The sequence below is a fragment of the Genypterus blacodes genome, unplaced genomic scaffold (genome assembly GCF_046128005.1).
Source record: "Genypterus blacodes isolate CSIRO-AG114 ecotype Tasmania unplaced genomic scaffold, CSIRO-AGI_Gbla_v1 ptg000348l_1, whole genome shotgun sequence".
Taxonomy (NCBI): Eukaryota; Metazoa; Chordata; class Actinopteri; order Ophidiiformes; family Ophidiidae; genus Genypterus; species Genypterus blacodes.
In genome coordinates, this window is record NW_027467132.1 from 2,207,342 (window position 1) to 2,225,934 (window position 18,593).

Sequence of the window (18,593 nt, forward strand, 5' to 3'; positions counted from 1 at the left end):
TGCATGTCATGGTAATTTCCCTTGATTCTGTGTCTTTAACATTCAGAGAGGTTCCTCAGCTTGATAACGCCACGAAGATAAGATGCATAATTAAAGGAAGTCATGAATATTTCACTCCCTTTTCTGCTCTCACACACGCTTACATGGGAAGCAGATGTGTGTGATGTTACCGATACGACGCGTTCTCTTTCAACTCTTCCTGATCCGTCACGGCTGGGCGACGGCACCGACCAATAGGAACGCAGCGTGGAACGATGCACCTTTACACCAGACGATGAAGCTACGACAAACACAAATAGAGACAAACATTTGGAGATGCAGAAGATGATCAATCAGTTCAAACAGATAAGATGTTATTTTTATTCATGGCATTTATGGATGAAACTGTTATCTCATAGTGTGCAGGAGATAAAAATAGATTGTTTTCTTTCCAACGTGTCCTACTAATGGATGGAAGGATGCTCAACCAAGTATGAGAACGAAAGATCAATGTCTGGAATAGTTGCGGCTCCTCTCTGGCACCTGCTCAAAGTGTGTCTGCCACACTTGTTGTTGCTTCCCTTTTCCAAATGCCAGCAGAAGAAGAACACATCCTCCTCCCTGCTTTCATCTCCATCCATGAGAGGTCAGCTGAGTCGTTGCCTTCAGCCGGCTCCACTTCTAATAACATCCTGAGATGACTTCAGCCACAGTGAAGGCAAAAGTAGAATTTATGAGGTTCTAATCTAAGGGAGAGGCAGGAGAAGGCTGACTCTCTGCTCCTGCAAACGGAGCATCTGCCAAAGCTCTCCTCATCCTGTGGAGGGAGGGAGGGAGGGAAGGAGGGAGATCTGTGAGAGAATCCACCTGCTCACAGAGGAAACAGGCTGTAAAAATGTTTAAACCCTGGATAGAAATATATACTGGACTATAAAACACCTTTGGAAAGAAGTAAAAATGAAGTTGAAGAGGGTAAGCGATGTAAATAAAGGAGATTTATCGGCCTGTCGGAGGACAGAGACAGGCGGGAAGCTGGATTATCTGAACCTCCACAGCCCGTTTGCTTTAAGATCACATTTTACTGAGGCGCTGAAGAAGAAAGGGAGAGGAATCCACACGCTTTTGATCCAGGGAAGCCTCAAAGTACCAGACTAAACATTTAAATCATGGGCTTTTGTTTCAGTTCCATGTGTGCAACACTCTTCTCTCACTTTCCTGTTGTTTTATTCCCAGGGAGGTTTGTGTTAAGTTACCTCATCATTAAGTTATCCTCATCAGACATAAATCTGATTGTTGCTTCTATAGATGTAACACAAAGCATCGGAACATACCGGAGCTTGGAGCCTGGGCCCTGCCTGTACCTCGGTGTGTATCCTCCCTCCTGTGTGTGTGTGCACCCTGAACACTGGAGGGCCTGGGGGCCTGGGACACACACACACACACAGTAAAGCCGTCTGTGGCTCCACTCCTGCCCGTCATTACTCACACTCAAACGGCTCCGTTGAGTCTTTAATGCCCCCATTTTGCGTTCCCGCTGTCATAATACTCCATAATGAAAACCTTGAGCGTTTTTCCCTGATCGTCTGCAGACTTCAGTCATTTGGCCTTTCTGATTTCATTTTTCCACTCTCTCCTCTTGACCTGCGGAGGCCGGAGCAGAAGCTCTGAGTGCCAGCAGATGGGCCTCGTGTGAACGGGCGGGAGATAAAAAGGCCCTGGGATTTGGGAGATAAGGTGTGTGTGTTTCTTCTTTTCCCCCCTCTTTTGAGCCTGATCTCTGGAGGCACCTGTTTGCCGTTTAGGAACCTGCTTCTCCTTCTGATCCCTGACCTGTCGCGTCACTGGGAATTCCAGGGAGGAAGCTCGGCCTGCTGCAGGAGAAACTAGGCTCGTAAATCTTTACAGATGCCCAGGAGAAGCCAGTTGTGGAGGGTTTCTAAGAACATGTGCGCACACAACCACACACACACACACACACACACACGCATACCTGGGGTGTCTTCCCTCAAGCTTTGGACAACATCTGGCGAGTGTGCGAGGCTGCTCTCTGTAATGTGTGTGTGTGTGTGTGGGTAGGAGAAGGAGGAGGGTTAATGTCTTTCACCCCGTGAGCCGCGGAGAGTGGAGGAGGTTGTGTGTGTGTGTGTGTGTGTGTGTTATAAAGAGTCAGTCACAGATGATTGATCAGAGAAAGAGAGGATAAGGAACGAACACCTCTTACTAAAAATAAATACAAATACAAAATCAAGATTAAACACATCAGTCAGATTAAAACAGCAAAACATAACAAAGAGTGTGAGTGACGAATCAGTGTGTAGATTGATCCGGTTTACTCAGACATGTTAGATTAACATTAGATAAGCTCTGACCTCATGTCTCCTCTGTCCACAGGAAGTCCCCTCCAGGCCGCTGGTCTCTCTTCCTGTCTCAGCTCCACCCCGGGGTCCTTTCCCGTCCTGCCACCCACAGAGTGACACACACACACACACACACACACACACAGCGTGGGACCGCCAAAGGGCCCTAAAGGGGAACCAAAGATGACTTCCACCCTAAATAAAGAGATGCAATCAGAGTAACGAGTCCACACACACATGCGGCGGCCCTGAGTCAGGCCGTGCGGTCGCCTCCGCCGCAGCCGCCGTGTCAAACGCCCGGGTTTGATGTTTTACTCCAACGGTTTATTTACGCTGCAGCAGGATTCCAGGTCGCCGCGACGACAAATGAAACAGTCTCTAGAAACTTTATGAAACAACGACGTTAAAACGGGAGAGAGATTGCTTCATTAAAATCAAAGCTCCGTCTCCTTTGAAGCCTAAACCTCTGGATGACATCGTCACCATGACGCCGGGCTGTAAAGATGCGGCCGCTCGCTCATTTCAGTCAGAAAGCAACGCAGACGAGCTGTGGAAACGGTAGCTGGTGGGCAACTGTGGCTCATTCCCAAGTGGGCTGCACTGACAGTAATGGGAGCCGCCACATTTCACACACACACACACACAAACAACACAGAGGCACACACACACACACACACACACACACACACACACACACACACACACGTGGAGGGCTCATTTGGCACCCCTTTACATTTTTAGATTGCCGTCAGAAAGGGGCGCTGGATTGGCAACAGAAGGGGCTGCTGGGATTGTTTGATTGTCGACACGTGTTGAGGCGCCGTTTGAATCCACACAAGTTTCTTTTCTGCAGGGAGGCCTTTGATTCTGAGGCATCTGTCCTTCATGAAGCTCTCCTTCTATCTAACAGGCCCGTCTCTTTCTCTCAGGAGCCGCTGGAAGTTCAGACGACGGCCGGTTTGCGTCCCAGAAACAGGATTCCATCTTGTTTGTGTGCCGAGTGACGCACACTTCACCGCCTTTGAAATGGAAATGCATTGTTTGAAGTACGGCGGCAAACAAAGTGGGACAACAAATGCAAATCTGCTCCGCCGGGGTTTGATCTCCAAATAATCTGCTTCCCCCGAATTCCCTCTGTTTCTGTGTTTCTAACATGGAATCAAACGATGGTGTGATAGCGTGTGTAATCATGGCTGAGGTCGCTCCTGCCTGCTTCTTCTTTGTTCACCTTTAAGCGTAGATGATGGCGCTAAACCTGTAGGCTGCACGTTGACGTTCCTGTTGATGTCGGACCTGCTGGCTTTGACTGGAGCGTTTAATCGGTGTGTGTACCTGCTTTACTCTCTGTTTATGTATTCATACAGACGCTGGCCTCCTCTCCTTGTGCTGAACGGAGCAGAATGTCGCCAGAAAAAGCGATTTTGCTGAAAATCTACATGAGCATAAATCCTATAATCTCTCTCCAGACTGGCTGAGAGCAATTACTCTAACAAAGAAAGTGTTTTTCTATCTTCCTCCTCCACCTCCTCCTCCTCCTCCTCTCTCCTTCTTTTTCTCGCAGCCTTGTGTCAAATTAATCCTCTGAACTTTCCTAAAGATCTTCACCCGCAGCCACTCGCCGCTCCTCTTCCTCTGATACGGCACCGGAGAGGAGAGGAGAGGAGAGGAGAGGAGAGGAGAGGAGAATGAAACAGCTGTCAGGGATTGCCACTGTCTCTACGCTCGCCCCCCCCCCCCTCCCTCTTTGTTCTACCTGACCCCTCCCTCACACACACACACACACACACACACACACACACACACACACAGGGGAGGGGAGAGGAGAGCCGAGCCGCGGGAGCCTCATCCTCTCTCGGCGGGGTCCACGGAGGTGCTAACAGAGGGCATCATGGGAGGGCGGGGATGGGAGTGGAGGGAATGGTGTGTGTGTGTGTGTGTGTGTGTGTGTGTGTGTGTGTGTGTGGAGGGAGGGGCTCGGGAAAAAACTGTGAAATGTGGTAGAGGACGGGAAAAAGCAGGGCGAGAGGAAGAGTGCTGCTGCTTTTTTGTGTTTTTGACAACGAGGAGGGAGGGAAGGAGGGAAGGAAGGAGGGAGGGAGAGGAGGGCTGCTGGTGATTATTTAACGAGGGGTGTGTGTGAGTGTGTGTGTGTGTGTGTGAGGGGGTGTGGGAGCCTGACACCTGTGGGGGAAGAGCCCAGGTGGGGGGAGAGAGAAAGGGGGCGACCATCTGTTGCAGTCACAGGCGGCACAGAGGCCAGAAATGTAAATGTGTGTGTGTGTGTGTGTGTGTGTCGCCCATGCATCACACACACATCTGCACATGAAGGGACGGGGGGGGGGGGTCTCTCCTGTAAATACCTGATTCCTACCTCCACCTGCAGACTGTAGATATCAGAGTGATTAACTTCATCACCTCCGGTTGTTTATGCCACATTTTCATGATTGTGTTATTGATTGTGACTTTAATTGACCTGCTAGCTTAAATGCCCCCCAAGCAAACATCCACACTCTAAGTGACTCTAATCACATTTCTGTTTGCTTTCTGTTTTAAACATTAATCTGAATTTGATTGCAAATCCAGCAGAGCGCAGATGATGAATGAATGTTTGAGTCACAATAGAAGTTTATAACATACTGCTTAATACAGCACACACACACACACACACACACATACACACACATACTGCTTAATACAGCACACACACACACACACACACACACACACATACACACATACTGCTTAATACAGCACACACACACACACACACACACACACATACTGCTTAATACAGCACACACACACACACACACACACACACATACTGCTTAATACAGCACACACACACACACACACACTGCTTAATACAGCACACACACACACACACACACACACACACACACACACACTGTTTAATACAGCAGAGAGAGTACAGTACACACACACACACACACACACACATACACGCACAAACACACACATACACACACACACATACACACTAACGCACATACACACACACACCTACACACACATACACACTAACGCACACACACACTAACGCACACACACACACACACACACACACACACACACACACACATACATACACACACACATACACGCACACACACACATACACACTAACACACAAACACAGACACACACACACACACTGTGATCAGGTGAAGGTTAACCCTTATAGCTTTGATTTCTGGTCCTGTTTTGTTGTAAGGCTTAACTTTCACATAAGGAGACAAAGATTTCATTTAAAATGGAGACGCAGACACACACACAGTTCATCCTCTCCAGCTGCAAGATCATTTTTTTCTTTGACACAAATGCGTTCATATTCAGCTGTGTGAGTCATTAAAGGGAGGAGATCAGGAGGAGAAGTGAGAGGACAGGAAGGGAAAGTTGTGCAGAGGAGAGATTTAACAGTTTGACCTCCTTCTCCCAAACAATGGATGCTTCCCTGATTATGTTTGTGTTAAATTCTCTATCTACACACACACACACACACACACACACACACCTTGGATGCTGCCCTCTCCCTCGGTGACAGTCTGTGGCTTTAACGTTCCCTCCCTCCCCGGGGACAGATAAGGGGCGGAGCCTCTGTAAACATGGGGAATGAAGATTAATCACACACCAGAGACGCTGTTCCCACTTTAATAATCAGTATTGATTACTGTCACCTTACATCTGCGCCAACAGCTGCTGGGAGGGGGGCGGGGCCCAGTTCACCTCGCGCTTCTTCTTCTCTAATCACCGTCTATGCAGAGGAGAACACACACACACACACACACACACACACACACACACACACGCACATGGACACACACTCACTATGTGCACCTCAGCAATAAACTAAACACACTTTTTCTGTCTATACTGCACAAAAACAATAGAAGCTCACCTCAGGTTGAGCCTCAGATATCTACAGTAAACGTTTACGTTGAGCGCTCGTGTTCCAATCTAACTGGAACCTTTGTCCACACAGGGGTGAGGAGTTTGGTTCCCACAGTAACAGACTCATCAAAGAGCAGCATCACTCATACAGAGTTACTGCTGCTCTGCGTTACTCTCTGGTATGGACTCATGCATACAGGCGGATAAGTGTCCTCTGCAGGGTATTGGGACGCACCCTGAGGGACCGGGGGGACACGTTCCAACACCAGGAGGGCGTTCAGAGTGGAACTGCTCTTCTTCTGTGAGCTGATGAGTGTCAGGCATCCAATCAGAGGCCTCTTAGATGCTAATGTGCTCCATGTTGTCACTCAGGGTGACAGGATCAGGCTGCTCATTGGTTCATCTCCCTCTGTGGGGGTTGGCATCAGTCCCTCCTGTCGCACGTAAATGAGACTCTCATGCGTTCATGGGTTAACAGAACTATTTGCAGTTTCTGGCAAGATTGCAAATTACAAACAAATGAAATGGAGAATGAAGTCCTGCAGATTCTTCATGTTTTCTCTTCAGCATAAGCAACAGCAACAACATCCAGGTTTACAGTGAGGGTGATATAAGGCTGCTATGATCTGACCTCTGACCTGAGCCTGGGCCGGGCTGTTACTCAGAGGGTTTGCTCAGGCACGGGGGATTGCGGGTAATGAGAAAAGAACAGCAGTTGGGTTCCTGTAAACGAGAACATGGAGCATTGCGACCCCAAGATGGCCTCTCTCCATCTCCAGAGCCCCGGGCGGGAATGCTGGGAGATTGAGAGCCGGTGGGGAATGCTTGATTGGCACTTGCACCGTGTCGCCCTGAACACATACACAGGGAAACTCGTGTGAAATACAAGCGAGACGGAAGCCTGTGTGTGTGAGCGGAACACGGGAGCTCTAAATGAGAACGCATCACAGCTCAGATGATCCAGATCAGGCTGGAGGTGGAGAGAGACAGCGGACTGGGGGATTGATCAGCTGTTCTTCTGGGCAATCAGGGGGGGAGCCGAGCTTTGTCTCTGACTTATTGTGCTGGAATAATTACACCATCACGCTGTCGTCTGCGAGTACGGGCCGGCACACTGGGCCCAGGTCCATTAAAACTATTCAAAGAGATACACTTCGCCCATAATTATGTGGCAAAACAACAGATCGATGAAGGCATTTATTCTGAATTGCTTTTTAAGTGGAGTTCATTTGTGGCATCATTCACATTTTTCTCAACAGAGAGCAAAGTGTGAGATGTGACGATGATGATGATGATGATGGCTGCTAAAGGGGAGCAGTGAGGGCGGCTTCATGACCTCAAGGCTACAGGAAGAGGTTTGGGGTTTTAATATGATGAACATTTGTCTCTTTGTCTCTTTGTCTCTCTTTGTCTCTGTCCCTGCTGCAGCTGTGTCTTCTCTTCTCTGGGTGCTGACACCGATGTGCTCTTGTGAGATGTGAAACATATTTGAACACAACCTTTCTCAGAGAGGTTGCATGGATCAGACGCCTGCTGTACGTCCTGTATGCAAATGAACCCGACTCTCATACGAAAGAGTCAGATTTGGTTCTTCCTTCACTTCAGCCCAAAAGGGAAATGTTCTATTTTTACACCGTCTGTGTTTTTGTGTCTGTTTGTTTATAGGAGCTTATTCCACCAGTGAGCATCTTCTATAATACATCCACAGTCACAAATCTGGATCATTCACAGTGAAGATTGTTGCTTATGTCTTGATTTTGCAAATCAAACCAAACCGGTACTACATTAACATTTGTGTCATAACTCTACGCTCAAATCTGTCAGGACAAATCGTGACCTGTGGGTGTTCTCTGCTTCCGTATCACTATTTGTGCAAATGTGACCTTTAGCGGTGAGACTGCAGCTGTTTCTGCCAGCAGTCTGGTGTTCTGCCCGGTTTGTGCTGACTGTGGGGAGGGACTTCCTCTAGGTAAGGACAGTAAGGACTCTCTATCCTCATTGGCAGCATCCATGGACAACAGCACCATTGTGTCACTGCAGAGTTTGTCGTCTCCTGCAGCTGTACTGCTCCTGCTGGGCTCCAGATGAAATGATCACATCTGGGTGGGAATTGTCAAACTTCTTGCTTGAATGCACACAGTTATCCTCAGCGAAACAAAGGGAAGAAGTGGCTCCCTGCTATTTTATAACAATCTGTTCTAATGTTGTGGACTGGCTGAGACCTGAACCTGCTCCTCTTCCTGCCTGGGGCCCAGCTGACTGAGGTCTGTGTGGTGGGGCTGAGACCTGAACCTGCTCCTCTTCCTGCCTGGGGCCCAGCTGACTGAGGTCTGTGTGGTAAAGCTGAGACCTGAACCTGCTCCTCTTCCTGCCTGGGGCCCAGCTGACTGAGGTCTGTGTGGTAAAGCTGAGACCTGAACCTGCTCCTCTTCCTGCCTGGAGCCCAGCTGCTCTAAACGTACTCCTGTAGTTTGTTGAATAGCAGAAAAGCACAGATTCTAAATGATCTCCATAACTGAAAGCTCAATAATATCATCCTGTGTCATTTCCGTCTCGGAGACAATTGCTGCTCGTCCTCACAAAAGAAGTGCTTTGTTCTAACCAAGGCAGGAAGTATATGAATCGCTTTTAGAACCTGCTGTTTGATGAATTGGGAGAAAATGAGCAGATGGGTCCTTATTGCTGTAAGTACTCTTCTATTCCTTTATTTACTCACACAAACATCAATAATGACAGGTTAGAGTGGCAGAATATGACTCAACCTGCTATTACTCATATGGGAAATGTATCTGTTAAATTTGAGGTTGATGCTCCTGACAGCAGCGGCTCGTTTGCTCGGGTGTGAAGGTGTGAAACGGTTGATGATCGCCTCATAACTGGTCATGTGGAGAGGGGCGAGGGTGTAATGGTATCATCTCATTCTGCTTATCACTGTTTAATATCAGCTCTGTGTGGATGCATGAACATGTATCAGAAACATCTAGCAGCATGTCTAATGGAGGAGCTGCTGAGTCAAATCTGCTGAGCCTGATTCACACGATTTTAGATTTGGTATTAATTGTAAACTCCGTGAAAAGGAGGAGAAGCCCGGTCTGATAAGTCGTTCCACATGTGGGCCCACTTTGGTTCAAACGTGGGATTTACAGGTCTAAAGCTGGGATCCTCAGAAATGAATGAATGAAGCTTAACTTGTGTCTCCCTCTCTGCAGAAGGGCTCTTAAGAGCAAACCGGTGTTCAGTCAGAGAATCAGATTCTATCACTGCGGCGCCTTAATCCAGCTCATATGTTCATAATGATTTCAGGCAGGTAATCAAAACATTTCCAATAGATTATCTTTTGAACGTAACCTCGCTCACCCCGGTCATTTATTATCATTCACCCTCATTTAACTTCATGTTAAAGTGGGTGACAATTAATTAGGTGGCCGTTGTAGCTCTAAAGTGCTCAACCCAGTGCAATTACAGCCAATAGCGAAGGGCCCTGACCCTGGAGCCGGGACCAAGAACGCTAATGGAACCTGAGGACTGAGGGGACAAAATGGCCGTCATTCTCTCAGCAAAGGGGCCCGAGTGCCTCACAGGTGAGGAGGGGTCTCGTGTAATTATTCACACAGGACAAGGACGAGAACATTAGGGATGACCGGAGGGAATGGGGATGTATGGAATGTGGAGCGAACACTGAGGCCATGTGAGTGTGTGTGTGTGAGTGTGTGTGTGAGTGTTATCTCATGTGAGAGGCCGGCTCTGCTCTCTGCTTGGGGGACTGGCATGTGAGAACAGAATGATATTAAAAAGACTTTTAACTTGATGGCTTCCTGCCTTGGAAGTCAAGATGAATGAGCAAACTCTATGTTTTACTGTCCAATAAGATTGAGGCATTCCTCCCTCATTCATTTTTAACGACATCATAATTCCTGAAGTGAATGTGTCAGAGGTTCTGATGTGGATGTCAGCTGTGGAACTCAACATGTGTAAATGTGTGTGTGGAGCTCGTGTTTTCACAGCTGCACGGCCACACGCTATTATTATTACTCCAGAAAATTAAGTGAGATCACTGTTTGGAGTACGAAAGACCTTGTCACTGATGGAATGCATCTTTCCCTGTTAAGTGGAAGACGTATTGAAAGTAATAAAGATAGGAATGTTGACTCGGAGGATTAAAGTTGCATTAACATTAACATGAGGCTCTGAAGCAGATTGGCTCTTTGATTTATTGACACTGTAGGATTCCTCAGAAATGGAGGATCCAAGCTGCCATACATGGGCAAGGACAAAGATACTGTGTAGGGTTTAAGAGCGTTCTGTCAGAGTGGGGAGGAAGTGTGAATGTGCACAGCCTGCCAGTCAGAGCTGAGACTACACACAGCGTCGGCGTTTTGAACTGTGTTCCATGAGTGGAATATAGATGCCATCCTTAGCCTTCCTATTCCACTGAGATGACTGAGGCAGACATGAGGAACCCCCCGCTGAGCCTGGAGAGAAATGGCTCCATGCAGGCCCTGCTGTGCACCACACTACATCTCATCTCACAAACCACAGCTCTCTGGTTGCCAAAACGATCAGCTGCTTTCATCTTCTTTAAGGGGAATATGGCTTTGCAACACTTCAATCAAATGAATCGCTGACGACCATAAAACTGCGCTTTTGCATCACAATGTGCTTTGTTTTGAACTGCCGCGTTTTCATGTATTTATAGAATATGATTATAGACATTAATCTGTGAAAAACATAAACAGACTAATCAACTGACTGGCTTGGACACAAATGAGACAAATACGGATTTCGTACCACTGAAATGCACAGATTTGTCGATTTAATACTTTATTTCTTTATTTCTGTGTGGTTGTGTGTTTTAAGACCTCTTTCAACAACAATTGTATTTATTTGAAGATCAGTTATTGTTCTACACTTCAATGTTTTTGCTGAAGTCATGGTGCGATATCAGCTGTAATGGAGTTTTGGACCTTTAAGGAACAGATTGATTCAGCAGAGTTTGCAGCTGTGTGTTAGTTATTGGAAAAAGATTGTGTAAAAATAACAAACACACATTTAATTGAAATCGTTTCATGCTGAGCTCACAACTTATCAATCAAACCCTTGTGTTCTATCTCATGATCCCCTGCTTGATGCATGAGCTCTTGGAGATGTTAGTGCTGTCAAAGAGAATAAGAGCGCTCACACAACATGCCCTTAAACACTAAATCAGAGACAGTGGTAGGCCGGACCGTCAAGAGAGCAGCAAGACATCAAACATGAAGAACACTGACTTCAGTCATAACGCTGATGCCAGCAGTTACCAACACAAGTTCAGTTTCCACCAAAGTTTAATTTAACTCGAGCAGACACCCGTTGGGAGAGACGTGTCACAGCACCTCAGGGGGTGCTGAATCTCACAGGTTAAACATAGAGCGAGAAGCGTGGGCTGTCACTCCACCTGCTATTCTCCATTTCAATCAGCTCCCTGTTAGAATGTCCAAACTAAGACTGGATATCTAATCCACATGAAGATATACTTTCATGTATAAATGACCTGTTTGCATGTTCCACCTAAACAACTGACCTCACTATGTTTCCTTTATCATGCCAGCCAATCAGAAAGCAGTATTTCTTCCCACCTGTGGTATAAATGTGAAAGAGACAAGGGCACGTCTGTGCTGATCTATCACCTTACAGTTAAACAGCTCTGATGTCAGTCAAACATGAAACAGCTGACGTGAACTCAGCCAAGCTTTTTATTTACAATCAAACATCATTCAGCACATACATGGAAAGCTTATTATTGATTTAATGATGAACAGACCGTTATTATATCAGATTAGTGTGCGTAAATTGATATACCAATCAAAACAAATATGATGTCATCAATCAAAAAGTGCAGCTCATCGTTTGTACATTTATTGTCTTAAATGACAACATATCGTTTCACAAAAAACACCTGCTGGTTACTGAGTGTGAGTGACAGCTGAGATGATCAGGGAGGCGGAGTCTGTACCCCCATGTTTGAGACCGGGGCTGAAGATTGGGAGGAGCTTATGAGTGAAGGAGCAGCCAGTGAAGGAGAACATCAGAGCTGCAGCATCCACGTCATAGAAGGAGACCAGACCCTCCTCATAGTCCACAAACACGCCCACCTTCTCAGGCTTTGACTTCAGGCTCAGAACAACAGGAGGTGAAGCAAGAGCTAAGAACCTATGATCGCTCCACAACCAAACAGTCCAGAAACCTCTCTGAGGGCTCAGTGTGAAGCTTCCCTTCCTGTCGATCTTCTCTGCGACCACGCCTACACCCCACTCAGTCTTTCCTTTGACCTGAACCTCATAGTAGAACTTTCCTGAGGAGAAGCTCTGCTTCCCTAAAGCACATGGAATCTGGTTCATGGTATTAAATCTGCACGGGCTGTCAGTTGGTCTTTTCTTCCTCATGTCACCATCATGAACTTGTTTCCGATCTTTAGACAGGATGAGAGTGGGATGTGCTGAACCAGGATCCAGCGTCACATCCACTGCAAACTGCTGGATCTTCCTCAGCTCCACCTCCAGCAGCTTCTTCACCTCCTTACTGATGCTCCCTTCTAGCTGAGCCACAGCTTTCTCCAGCCATCCATCATATGACCTTTGATGGACTCTGACCGGTGTCCAGTCAGTCGTGGGAGAAACAGTGCTGACAGATGAGAAGCTTTGAAGTACGTGAAGGTGGTCTTCAGAGAGTAAGAGCTTCTCCACCTCAGCATTTTTTTCCATCAGCTCAGAGAGCTCCACCTGCAGCTCTTTGGTGAGGTCTTCAGCCTGTTTCTCTGTGCTCCTCTGCTGCTTCTCCACAGTCTCTGTGAAATCAGCCTGGTCTTTCTTCACACGCTGCTTCAGAGCGGTGAAGACCTGACCTCCGTCTGCTTTCTTTCTGTCTGCAGCTTCCCTGCTGAGCTTTGCTGACTGTTTGATCTCCTGGAACTTCAGTTGTATCTGCTGGATCTTCTGCTGAATTTCAGTCTGTGTCTTCCCCAGCTCTGCCTTCTTTCCCTCAGATTCTTCTTTCAGAGGAACAAACTCATGGTTCTTGTGGTCTAAAACAGGACAGAGTGAGCACACACAGGTCTGGTCGGTCTTGCAGAAGAGCTCCAGAGGTTTCTTGTGCTTCTTACACATCCTGTCTTCCAGGCTGTCCACAGGATGGATCAGCTGGTGCAATTTTAGAGGTGCTGCTGTCAGATGAGGCCCTAGATGAGTCTGACAGAAGGAGGCCTCACACCTCAGACAGGACTTGATGGCTTTCAGTTTTGTTCCAGTGCAGACGTCACACTGAACTTCTCCTGGTTTGGCAGCTGGTTCCTCTGATCTGAACTCGGAAGCCATCTGAGATAGTAGGGTGTTGATCTTCATCTCAGGTTTTGTGTAAAAAGTGTCTTTACACAGGGGACACACACATACGACGTTACTGTCCCAGTGACGAGTGATGCAGGCTTTGCAGAAGTTGTGTCCACATGGTGTGGAGACTGGATCAGTGAAGATACCCAGACAGATGGAGCACAGGAACTGATCTCCAGGCTGCTCAAAGCTGACAGTCGCCATATTTACACACTGAAAATGAGGAAAAACAACTCTGGAATTACACAATTAATGATTGTTTAACGCCACTAAAAGTCTTTCAGGCTTATGATCAACATATCATCAGATCGTAAAGGAGACATGACTTTGCTCAGATCGTAAAGGAGACATGACTTTGCTATGGTTGGATATTACAAGAAAGAATGTGGTTTGTCCCGAGGGCTGAGCCTGAGCAAAGGTCATTGGTTAATTTGCCTACAGTTAGCATGTAAGATACTAACACTTAGCTTTGATGTTAACAGTGAGTTAGCACAACAGTTCAGCTTCAGGAGTCATTGTTGTTGATCGGGACAGAAATGAAGCTCCTGTCTCTTTGCTTCTATTCTGACTCTTTAACTTTAACTTTAAACATTTGAGCTGGTCTATGATTTTAAAAAGGTCAGCGTGACTAAAGGCTACATTCCATTCTCTCACTGGTGTGGTCCAGTCACTGCCGCACCCAAAGGCAGTGTGCAGTGTGTGTGCAGTGTGTGTGCAGCTCAGCTTTAGCCTCCATGCTGCCTGTTAAACAGTCAACACTCACCTCAGTTTGGTTGAAGCTCTGCTGGGCTGTGGACAAACTTCTGATTCCCTCGCTTCTCTTCTCCTTCAGTCATCTGGACTAGCACTCACTTTCTGTTTCAAACACGTTCCATCTGTTTGTTTGTGTCATGGGTGCAGCAACAGGTGAGACACAGACATGCAGCATGCAACAACAGCAACTAAATAACAGAGAGGAAATGAGAGGCTCAGTAATGGAAAGCTCAGTTTTATAGTGTGTTTGTGTGTGTGTGTGGGTGTGGGTGTGGGTGGTCATGTCACATGGGGCATCAGATCACAGCGAGTGGATGTGTTTTCTGACCACATCCTAGTGGTGGTCCAGGCCTCTGTCACGGTCTGGAGGTAAACAAGCTGCTCCCTCCATCTTCATCAGATCAAGGAGGTCCATCAACCAGCTGCCTACTGAAGAACAAGAGGGTTCCGTTCCTTCACCAGCCTTTCTACGGGGAGATGCAGTGTGAGGAAGACGTTAACAATGGATGAGTTCTCAGGGTTTTGACCAATTAGACACACATCACGACAAAAAGGGAAATGAAAGTGGAACATCTCTGAAAGTAAGAACACAGCTCCCAGCCTGGTCAGGTTTAGGAGTGAGAAGCTAATCCAAGTCTAAAACAGGAACAGGAAATAACCACAATACTTCAGCAGAACATAACAGCAAACTATCAAAGTCCATCATTCCTTTACCGGAGCGATAGTGAATAGATCAAACCAGGAGTTGAGACTGAGACAAAGCCCCACTTTGTCCACAGCAGCAGTCATGTGGAGGACTTAAGTCTCTCTGCTGCCACTAAACTTCCACCGCCAGTGATCTGTCACAAAGAGAGAGAGACAGAGAGAGAGAGAGAGAGAGAGAGAGAGAGAGAGAGAGAGAGAGAGAGAGAGAGAGAGAGAGAGAGAGAGAGAGAGTGTGAGGGAGAGCGTGAGACAGAGAGGGAGAGAGAGAGAGAGAGACGGGAAGCTCTGGGGGAGCGAGGCCGGATTAGGGAAATGGATTTGGATGCTGGCGAAGGGAAGCCGGACGGTGAGAATTAAGGGGAAACAGTGAGCAGAAAGGCTTAACAAGGCAAGTGAGATTTATCTGGGCTTGAAAATGAACTTCTGAAGGGGCTGGACAACAAAACCTCACTGCATCTCCATGCCCACGCAAGGAGGAGAGGGATCTGCTGTAGCTTCCCACCATGATGATGGTCTCCATGTTTCTGTTAAAGCTCCTACACACCCTGGGTTGTTGTGTGTGTAGTGTGTTTACCTCCTCTGATGTAGCTTTCGCTTTGTGATGAATCATGATGGAATTGCAGATGTAAATGATGGTTCTTCCCTGCAGCGAGGTGTTCTGCAGGGATCCTAAGCTGATATCCTTAAGGATCAGCTGTCCTCCATGTTGAAATCTGCTTCAACATCTCACTTAGATGGACTGGAGTTTCAGGAGAGGCCTTGGTTACAGAAAAGAGTAAGACAGTCTAATGCTGAGGAAACAATTGTGTCCATTAATCAAATATCTTTATGAACTTCTCATCACCATCACATCTCCATCTCCTCTCACTCTTCTCCTCACTCCACCATCACTATCAACATACTTGCAATCTTAATAATAAGATTCCTTTTTGATTGAACATCAACTTGACTGCGCTGTTTGACAGATTTGATTTTCCCGATCTGCAGGTTTTGCTGTCGGCACAATGCAGTGATGCAGTGATGCAGTGATGCAGTGATGCAGTGCAGTGACCCATTGCTTTCTTTGACATAACATAAGGGCAGCAGGTGATCCCTGACAGCCTGGATGTGTCTCATTTTAATATTAAGCTCAGGCGGCTGTCCGTCTCCTGAACCGCGGAGGCCAGAAATGAATCTATTCAACCAGATCTGTGTGTGTCTGGTGACCCATTAACAGCTTCCTTGTTTGGGAATCACTCAAACCGCCCAAGCTTTTATGTACCTGTGTTGTTGTTATTGTCTTAAATCGCAACTTACTTATCCTTCATATTCATAATTAGTAGTAGTAGTACTTAGTTAATAAGTTAAGTCATTTACTCTGGGGAGAAACTTGATTTTCTTCTGCAAAGTAGCATAGAAAAGGAAAATAAGCAAACTGATTAAAGTCATTTACACCTCAGCTCTTTACCATATGGTGTTAGCAAATACTCAAAGGTCTAACAGAATAATTATAACACGGCTGAGAACTCACAGTTGTCAGGGAATTAATTAAAACATTAAAATAAAGGTGTAGGTGGCAACAGGCTCAGTGCGTCTGAAAGAAGAGAGCAAAAACTGGAAATGGAAAAGAGGGAAGGAGAAGAGAGATTGTTGTGTCTAAAGTTATCTCTACCTCGCAGCATAATGAGAATGTTAAACACAGCTTAACACTTTAATGTGTGATTCAGTACAAGAGGAAGACATCGCTGGAACAACCTGGACTTTATGTCTGGCTGTCTGAGCGGTAATAGATCATCTCCCTCCTCTCTTTATCCCTCTCTCTCCCTTTCAACTCCAACGTCACCAGATGGGTTCAAATTCTCTTTTTTTCAACATGTGAAGGCACACAGGAAGCCAGCGTCCTTTCATCTCCTGCTGATTGCCGGGACGTTATTACTTTGACTGAGGGTGACAGTAGCTGTCACGGCTGTCAAACTGCTGGGCCTGAAGCAAATCAAACTGCAGGTTATAGTGTGACTGCTGACATGCTCAATCAGCCATTAAAGAGAAATCACTGTCAGCTGTACATGGCTGCTGACAATCAGTCATCAGAGGGAGGGAACGCAGGTCCAATCGCACTCAAGGCCATACCAAGGAAAGTTTACGGTGAGGCTGGATCAGTTTATGAGTATATTGATGTGTGGGAACAGCACCCGTCTTTTATTAAATATCAGAAATCGAGCAATCATATGGTCGAGTCCCCACATGATGGAGAAAACAGCCTGGGCAGTATTTTATAAGACAGCTTGATTATACAGTGAAGGTACTGTGTGTGGATCTGTATGTCTCTGATCAGTCAGTTTAGGACCAAATAAGTTGTCCAGATATAAAGATATAAATGTTAATGCATCAGGATTCAATCCAACCTGCCGTACGACACGCGGCTGAGGTCTAACAGCTCCGTCACAAGCTTCACACGTGTAAAGACACATCTACTCTGCAGTCAAATCCAGAAGATGTGAGGTGGAAATGAAGAAATAACATTAAATATAATAGAGAAAGGCTGAAAAAATAACTTTTGGCTTCAGAATATTGACCTTTTAATTTGTGTTTGATCTCAGTTCTTTCCAAAACTACTACATCATTGATTTCAGCTCAGTGAACAATCTTGTCATCAGCTCTCCATATACAGTAAGTTTAACGCTGATGAAGTCACAAAACCTCAAACTAGTGCACAGAGAAGTGAGGAAGGGCACTGAAATAGCCCTGGAATGCCAAGAGCTGTAGATTGAAGCCAGGTCTGACCACAGTGGAATGTTACAGTTATCTTGTAACACTGCACGGAGGGCCACGCTCCCCATAAAACATCAGATGAAGCTTTCTGAATCACCGTGACTTACCCAATAGGTCAACCTGCAGAGAGAGAGGGGCCTTTGAAACTGTGGGTTTGGTGTTTCAATTTAGAGCAGCCAGCACGGAAAAGTCTTCTGACATGAAAGGAGATTTGACCGAGCGGTGGTGTCACACGTGTTGTTACCATAGCAGTAGTCAGCAGGGCGCTGCGAGGAGAGGCTGGAATGAGTGAAACAATATGGTGCAGAAGTATGAACCCTGGGGGAAGAGGGGAGGGACAAAGGGAGAATAACACAAGTTGTCTGTGTAACATATTGCAAGAAACCCAAAGCCTCGTTCCAGGGGGGAGCAGCTGGCTGGAGGAGGAGGAGGAGGAGGAGGAAGGATGAGGTGAGGTGAGGATGAGGTGCAGGTGGAACAGAGAGGAAAGCAACTAACCTTAATCCCCTAAACTTTCTCCTGAAGGAAGCAATTTTTTAATTCCAGCCTCATCCTTCCCCAGGGAAGGACTGTTATCAGCTGATTTTTTTCCTTCCCCTGCCCCTGATTCCCTTTCCTCTCCATTCCCAGCGATGCATCTGCCAGGTGTGATAAGGCAGACAAACGTTACCTTTACAGGGCTATTAAAACCATTTTGCCCCGCAGTTTTGAAATGATTATCGCCTTAGGCCCACGGATACAGGTTAGCTGATAGCTCACCTCCATCTGCCCATAT

The 18,593-nt window shown here is 46.6% G+C and overlaps 1 protein-coding gene across 2 annotated transcripts; it reads right to left on the reverse strand.

Moving 5' to 3' along the window:
• Window positions 1-11,297: 11,297 nt before the first annotated feature.
• LOC142988822 (E3 ubiquitin-protein ligase TRIM39-like) lies at window positions 11,298-14,543 on the reverse strand. 2 transcript variants are annotated; one of them, XM_076138107.1, is made up of 2 exons: window positions 14,373-14,543; window positions 11,298-13,822 (listed from the first exon to the last, which is right to left on the reverse strand). In XM_076138107.1, the coding sequence occupies exon 2, from the start codon at window positions 13,811-13,813 to the stop codon at window positions 12,191-12,193; it is 1,623 nt and encodes a 540-aa protein (XP_075994222.1). In that variant the 5' UTR covers window positions 13,814-13,822; window positions 14,373-14,543; the 3' UTR covers window positions 11,298-12,190. The 2 variants fall into 2 exon arrangements, with proteins under 2 accessions (XP_075994222.1, XP_075994221.1); XM_076138106.1 differs by having other exon boundaries at window positions 14,367-14,543.
• Window positions 14,544-18,593: the final 4,050 nt, after the last annotated feature.

Excerpts from the sequence above, each read along its gene's own strand:
- LOC142988822 (XM_076138107.1), bottom strand. The coding sequence starts at position 13,813 with ATGGCGACTGTCAGCTTTGAGCAGCCTGGAGATCAGTTCCTGTGCTCC.